The sequence below is a fragment of the Anabrus simplex genome, chromosome 6 (genome assembly GCF_040414725.1).
Source record: "Anabrus simplex isolate iqAnaSimp1 chromosome 6, ASM4041472v1, whole genome shotgun sequence".
Lineage (NCBI taxonomy): Eukaryota > Metazoa > Arthropoda > Insecta > Orthoptera > Tettigoniidae > Anabrus > Anabrus simplex.
In genome coordinates, this window is record NC_090270.1 from 169,525,076 (window position 1) to 169,533,401 (window position 8,326).

Sequence of the window (8,326 nt, forward strand, 5' to 3'; positions counted from 1 at the left end):
GCTCTGGATTTGATTTCCAATCATGTCAAAATTGTTTGAAGCTTGGGGACTGGATATTTGTGTTTCTTATTACACGTCTTTATTTACATACTACAACACACCACACTACCAAACACCACAGAAACACGCAGTCGTGAATAGGAATTGATGAAAATGTTTTTACACCTTTAATAATATTAAAGTTAACATTCGGTTCATAACTTCTTAATAAAATGTGGAAATGTTTGAACTTATCGTAGTGATGCAGTTTTGTTGTCTATTTCCTCAGTTGTCCAATGCTAAGGAAAGACCAGTGGCAATTTGGATTATTAAATATAATCCGAGGAGGGAGCCTAAATTTCATCAAGCAGAAATATTAGAAGGAGCTGGTAAATTTACCAAGTCATTGTTTGCAATTTTTAATAAAGGGTGGGATACTCGTATAGGTTTAACCTGGTTATTTCAACGATTTTCATGGAAATTTACTTATAGCGTGGAAGAAAGAGAAAAGTATGAAAATTCGTGAATGCGGCTGAATTTTATAAGTTTTCTGCAATGAGCATCCATACACTTTGGACACACTTATACATCTATGGAGCAAGATTTGAAATACTGTAATAAAATGAATGCAGTGGAAAATTGGTTTATTTTTCCAGCTCAATTTTATATTAATATCTACAATCTAAATTATGTTATAGACAATAAGAATCCTCTTTATGAGAAGAGAACCCTTCTTTGTTAGCATTATTAGGCATCAAAAAAGAGACTTAGGTATCTAAGAAAAAAGGAACTTCCTCTCCTTGACAGACGGAACACTTCTCCTCCATCCCCTTCTATTCCCTTTATTTCCCCTCCTCTCCTTGCTACGCAAACAGGTCCCGTGACCATTCACAGATACAACACCAAACAGTACAACAGGTAGCAGTAAGTGAGCTGGCTTTGGGAAGGAATCAGGGGGTGAGTACACATAAGAACCAACCTCACATGACATTTTGGCCATTTCTGCATATTACTTAATTTCGTATTTTTCTCTTTCTTCCAGATTTTGGACATTACAATAGTGCACAGAATTTTTTCACCTTCTTAAAGTAACATATGGTCTGTTTTGTCTAACAGCAGTGTAAGAAATCCCCTTTGCTTCACAGCAAGTAAATCGTTGATATATTCCCACAATTTTAACAGTTTTATGTAAGTTCTAATTCTGGTTATTTTATAAAAATATATTTTAAGATTCAAGACTGTATGAAGACTACAAGCAACATGTATAAGTGCAATTTTTATTAGTAAAGTGTTACTCAAAAAACAGGAGATGCTACACACCTGAAGGAAAAAATATCATACGACCCATTTTAATCTGTACTAAGGGAATGCAGCTGATGATGTCCACATAGAATGAAAGATGTCTTGCAATATTCGCGAGAATATAAGAATAAAATAATCAAAGGATTGTTTCTTGTGGTGAAAAGGTGTATCTTTAATATAAATTTTATCTATACGTTACTAAATATTCACCACAGACGTGATGGTTGAACCAAGTTATTTGAAGGCCTTTATTTTCTGCAGATTGATACCATTCATTTGGATGGTATCCATAACAGTAGGATCTGTCATCATGTACTGATTCTTCTTAATATTAAAACATAGTCCGAACGCCTCTAGGTGGGTTTTCCATGCTTGCACTTATTCTTGGAGACCAGTCATGCTCACAGAGGCCAACAACTCATCATCGGCATTCAGGAGGGTCCAAGGTGCCGGTTTCTGCAGGTCTCTTGTGGTGGGATAATCTGGAAATAAGGTTTTGAATTTTCTCTTCATTGAGGAGAAAACCATTTATTTTAAACCATAGTTTAGTTTCTTCTGATGTGTGTTTGGACAACAACAATAGTTTAAATAATAATATTTACTTTATGTCCCACTAACTACTTTTACGGTCTTTGAAGATGCCGAGGTGCCAGAAAATCTACCGACACGAGGCTGATGTATTTCAGCTTCTTCAAATACACCGGACTGAACCAGGATCGAACTTGCCAAGTTGGGGTCAGAAGGCCAGCGCCCCAATCGTCTGAGGCACTCAGCCCGGCCAACAATAGTTTAGTACAATTTACGAACTGCATCGTGATGTGTATCGATTGGTTGGACCAAAACCTAGCATTGTTTCGTAGTTTCTACAATAGTTTGTCTAGATTTTTACAAGAGCTCAGAAAAATAGTCATCTGCATATAGGACTTAATTTGTTTGTAAATTCTCATCTAAATCATTTCCCAGCTCCATGGCTAAATGATTGGCATGCTGGCGCCTGGTCCATGGGGTCCCGGGTTCAATTCTTGGTCAGGTTGGGGATTTGTGTTATTTTCAGTATTAGAATTCATCATAGGTAGGGTCCAATCTTCACAGATGCACAAGTCGCCGAAATGGCATCTAATCCACTGACCTACAATGGGTCTCTCCAGAGGGCACATGCCATTATTATTATTATTATTATTATTATTATTATTATTATTATTATTATTATTATTGTACCATTTCATTGCCCGATTTGCGTCATGATCGGGAGTTGCATCCCTAATACTTGCCATGCATCGCGATAAAAATGACGGAGGTTACATAATGAAAGAGAAAATGCAGATATAACTAATCAAGTAGGCCATGAGTTGATATTGCGACGATCGGACCTTAGCAATCCAAATGGCCGTGATAAAAGAATCAGATTGTTGTCCCGGAGTAAAAAAAGACGACACACTTTTAAAAAAATCGTATTGATCATCGGAACGAGATTGTGAGCAAGAATTGATATTCAAGAAAAGAAGAGGTTGAATTTACAGAAGAAATCTGCTAATAGTATAATTACGGCGGTAAATAAGCCATAAAGTACGAAGTAAAAGCATCAGGCGTGAAAGAAGTGAATCGCCCATAAGATTTGCCAACACGAACTCATAGCCGAAATCTTAAAGAAGATTTAGAGATCGGCAGCTTATTCTTTAAGCTAGCGACAAACAAGAAATACCTAAAGTATTTGGGCTAAATATTGCATCTTCACGAATAACTTACTAGATAGCTAAAATATATATTCAAAATTATTTATTCGCTAATGCTATCTTTAATTATGTTTTTACCGCACGTAATCGACGGAGATACGATGGCTAGCTAAACCAGAAGAATGGGATCACAATCCGGTGGGAGCCCTTGCCAGCCGTCATCACCCACACCCGAGGCCAGTCACCAGTAACGTTGCCTACGAGATACACCTGCGGGACTAAATTCCGGCACCTCGGCGTCTCCGAAAACCGTAAAAGAGTAGTTAGTGGGACGTAAAACAAATAACATTATTATTATTATTTACAGTTTTCCCAGCACTGAGAACTGCGCTTCACCTGCAGGGTACACTAACCTTTTCCGTGGCTGGTTTCTCTGACCATCATAAGTTTAGGCTATTATTACGATGGGATCGCCACTCTTGAAGGCATTTTAGAACTACTGTCAGTGATTCTTCAGGTTGCTCATAAGATGGAGAACAGTCTCCTTCTGTAGCTGCTAAGCTGCTAACTGGAGGACAGGTGCTACAAGTGATGGGTAGCCACATCCGTCATCCCTGTTTAAGTAAAACTTGTACTTGTGCAATCACCCTAGTGGCAACCTTCCCAGTGTTCAACTCCACCAAATACTTTCTACAGTCTTAGATCCATCAGATTTATATCAGATGGGAGATTGTGTCACCAGTGTAGCAGTTCTCGAGAGAGGACATATTAATAGTACAGAAGTGTACATCATCAGTCAGCGCTGTGCATTTATTGGTAAGAAAATTACTCTGTCGTATACTAGCATTAATTTTTTCACAGTCGTGTTGATTTCTGGATGAATTATAAATCCAACTCCATTTAAGTGATCATCATTGCCAGCTTAGTAGACATAATAATAATAATAATAATGTTATTGGCTTTACGTCCCACAAACTACTTTTTCGCTTTTTTGAAGCGCCGCGCCGAGGTGCTGGAATTTAGTCCCACATGAGTTCTTTCACATACCTGTAAATCTACCGACACGAGGCTTATGTATTTGAGCCCCTTCAAAGTAGACATAGCATCCACTGACTTCATCCTTACCTGAATGAGGCCGTTGCATCTCACTGACTCCAAGTTTGTTGGTCTTCAGTCTATCCATCTCTCTAATAGTGGTATAAACTGAGAACATTCCAAGTTGCTATCCTTCCCATGACCAGCCCAGAGAGTCTTAACATCTGCTGTTTATAAGTAAGAGGAATTAGATTGTTTTCTAGTTCAGAAAAGTTGGACTTTTTTGGGATTTGAAACTGTGACCATTCATTGTTATTCAGGAGTTCATACCAGCCTTGCTACTTACTATATTAATACAAATTATAACTTGGTTTTGAAAGCTATTTCCTATTATGTATTTGGTGAATTTGAAACTAGTGTGTTTGTCTTTTGCAGTTGCTGGACTTGTTTTCCTTGGGAAGCATGAAGAAAGAAGCAACTGAATCTGCCAATGTCCATATGGTATCATCTGGGGCTGTTAGCATGAAAACCGTATTGGAAAACTTGCCTGATCTGTGGGAGGATGAGCAGTATGAAGAAGAATATGACCTATCTAATTTTGTACACAATCTAAGGAAATGAAGTACACCAAATTTAGTAATAGAATTATGTACATTTTACTTGTGGTTTGAACACCAACATTCCATTTAGTAGTATAAACTCTGTACTACTTGAAAATAACGGTACTATATGTATAAGTATTTATTTCTACTGGACGTTTGTGCTTTGCTCATATTAGGATAAGTAATTTTGACGTATGTAATGTTTGTTTTAAATATAGGAAGCACATCTTTGTTCACACATCATCTTCTCTAAGGATGAACAGAGCATTTGTGTTGCCTGACAGCAGAACATTGTAGCTATAGAACATTTACACAGCATAGTAATGTGGTAGTCCTCAACCCAGTGAACTTTTGACTGATTGATTCTTATTAGAGTTGCAAATTCATCAAATGTTATGTTGTAGGTATGAGTGGTATTAATTGAATTATTTAAGATACTGTTTTTGACACCATGAATAAACTGTGTGAAGGATGTGTTTGATCAGGCCCTTAGATAATTTATTTAATAAAATACATTGTATAAACCTGATGTCCTTTTAATCAGAGTGTTAATAAGTGCATGTGATACATGCTGTGATGCAAAATATCCAACAATTTCAAAACCTTTTCCGAAAGAGAGGTGAAGGGAACTTGCTATTGGTCACCATTAAGGTACAATTTATTATTTCTAAGTAGAAAACAGTCAAGAATGAATAGCATTGATTCTCCTTTTGGAAGTCTTGCTTTGTTGGTATACTACCTAAAAGACTTGAAATTGTTTCTGTAGGAGTGGCTAGTTGCAAATTTACGTAAGTTCTGTCTGTAACACGTTTCTCCTGGACCTTTGAGGTTTTTCTTTTCTGTCTACGTTCTTTGGTCATAACATTTATGGTCATAAGTACATCTGTAAACAATAGTAAAACAGAATTAGATGAATGTTATCAACTATGAAACCACCATATTTACTCAAGTATATCTCACATTTTCCCCCACTGAAAATTCTAACTTAAAACTTGAGGTTCAAAGATATATGGGTGAAGCTAATAAATCGAACCTGTTTAGAATTAAAAACTACTTTTAATAAGCAATAAAGCCTTGCAATTTTGCAGGATAGAGTAGAATAGAGTGTTCGTTAACATGTTATTGAGTATTAAGAAAAATATTAAAGTTTATAGGATTCCATTCCTAACTGAATACACTCCTCTGCCAGTTTCACTTCCATTTCACTCCACAGAATAGGAAGAAAAATACTATGCCTGCTACCTGCACTCATCATATAATATGTACAGTAAAACCTCCCTATAACGGACACCTTCGGGACCGAAAAATATGTCCGTTATGAAGGGGTGTCCGCCCGCGAGAGGTTATGAAACCGGTACCATTAAACATAAGTTGGAACACAATAACCCATGTATTGTATGTGTTAACAATTCTCGTAAATGTATCTTTAATTGTATACTGTATACAGTATTGTACAATGTACTGCACTGTACTCACATGAGAAAGTTGTAGATGGGCTGCTGCAGCTGCGATGCACTGTATTAAAGAGACAAACACACTTCTATGGAAACCTCTATTGAGCACACTGTACACTATTACCGTTCACCATGTTAACATTAAGAAGAACATACAGTAAAACGTTAGCACTTGAAAAATTCCTTAATGTTCGTTTGTTTTGTCCATTTCGGTTTAGCAATGATATTTTCACTATGCGCAATTAAATTCTGAAAAAGGTGTTTTAAAAATATGGACGTTACGAAGTTTGGCATTGAATGGAAAGCGACTAGGAAAGCATGGATGACCAGAGAAATAATGACTGAGTGGCTCGGACAATTGGACAGAAAAATGATACGCCAGGAGCGAAAAGTTACGAATTGTTGAGGCCGTGACGTTTTTCCATGCATTGGTTATCCATGAAATTGCTTGAAGAACATTCAGCCCCTTTGTCTGTGTTTGAAGGGTTACTTCATTCCCTTTTTCATCGTTTTGTTTATAATAAAATTCTTTCAGTCGCTTAACAAAGCCAAGAGCCTCACTGTACGAGGTTATTGGCAGCACATTCATTTCCGTATTTTCTTCAAAGTCGTCATTAGCATCACCTTCACTCCCGCTTTCGTCAAAATCATTTTTGTCCTTCTTCCCTTGGATTGACTGAAGAATCGTTTTCGTGTCTCCACTCTCACACTCTGTTGGAATATCTGAATCAATTTCGATATAGGTGTTCATTTGTACACTGTAACCTGCTGCATTAATCAACTCTTGTGTTGTTTCCATGCTGTCAGGAAGGGTATCCGATTCTATTTCGGGATGTTCACCACAACCGGAAGCCAGCTTTCAGAAAGCAGTTACGAATTGTTGAGGCCGTGACGTTTTTACATGCATTGGTTATCCATGAAATTGGTTGGAGAACATTCAGCCCCTTGTTCAGTGTTTGAAGGGTTACTTCATTCCCGTTAAGTTCTGATACTGTGTGCTTCATCATTAACTGTCTGTACATAACCTTGCAGTTCTGGATGACTCCTTGGTCAAGCGGCTGAGAAACTGATGTTACATTTGGTGGGAGAAAGACGATCTTCACATTTTGTAACTTAATTGTATCCGAATGCGATGCTGCATTATCGAGGAATAATAACACTTTTCGCTCCTGGCGTATCATTTTTCTGTCCAATTGTCCTAGCCACTCTGTCATTATTTCTCTGGTCATCCATGCTTTCCTATTCGCTTTCCATTCAATGCCAAACTTCGTAACGTCCATATTTTTAAAACACCTTGGTTTTGCAGCTTTTCCTATCACAAGGGGCTCCTCCCTTTCTCCACTCATACTTGCACATAACAATACCGTAAAACGCTCTTTCGCAACTTTTCCACCAGTACAACGATTTCCTTTGAAACACCAAGTTTTGTCGGGTAAAGCACGGAAAATAATCCAGTTCATTGGCATTCAAAATATTTTCCGGAACATACCCGTCTATGATTGAAGGTGTTTCTTTTTGCCAGGTGTCAACAATCTCCATATTAACACTGGATGATTCTCCGCATATCGCTCTGAAGTTGATACCATGTCGCTTTCTGAATCTTTCTAGCCAGCTATTCGAGGCTTTGAAATCTCCAATTCCTAATTCTGTCGCGAATTCTAACGCTTTTGCTTGTATCATTGGTCCTGACACAGGGACATTCTGACTTCTTATTTTAGCAAACCACTCTAGCGTTGCCTTGTCAATAAGAGCTCCACTACCACTTTGAAACAGTTTAATGCGCTGTTCGTTGCCATTTAAATGCCATTCCTTTACTAGTTCCTTTTGCTTTTTCACGATTTCAGCTGCCTGTGTCCTTCCAATCTTAAACATTTTGGACAGTTTACGCACACCACACTTCTCACGTTTATGATAGTCTATTATGCCTACCTTTTTTTTTAAGTTAAAAACTTCCTCGGAGCCATGTTTACACCAACTTACTAACGTAAAATTGAACACATCAAAAGCCCATGAGTCAATGAAAAGTAACTTGACAGTGAAGGTACGAATTCCAGCGCTGTCGAGCATGTCAGATCACACAACTTCCGGAAGTGATAGCGTGATAGTGTACAGGCAGGATCAAAAGTTACGGTGTCTGTGATTCTTGGAAGTACCGGCTGTGCAAAAAGTAAGCAAATACATACTGTACAGGACACAAATACAGATTTTTTTTTTAAAAGAAAGTGTCCGTTAGGAGAGGTTTAATTGGAATTTCTCGTGACTTTGGTGTGTCCGTGTCCGT

At 37.7% G+C, this 8,326-nt stretch overlaps 1 protein-coding gene across 3 annotated transcripts in view; it reads left to right on the top strand.

The window, feature by feature from the left end:
* Nucleotides 1-5,072, top strand: part of Hel89B (histone acetyltransferase 1) — a 570,925-nt gene extending 565,853 nt beyond the window's left edge. For all 3 annotated transcript variants that reach the window (XM_067150030.2, XM_067150029.2, XM_067150032.2), the window contains exon 35: nucleotides 4,425-5,072. In XM_067150030.2, coding sequence (XP_067006131.2) covers nucleotides 4,425-4,610 — 186 coding nt within the window. In that variant the 3' untranslated portion in view covers nucleotides 4,611-5,072. The remainder of the gene's footprint in view (nucleotides 1-4,424) is intronic.
* Nucleotides 5,073-8,326: the final 3,254 nt, after the last annotated feature.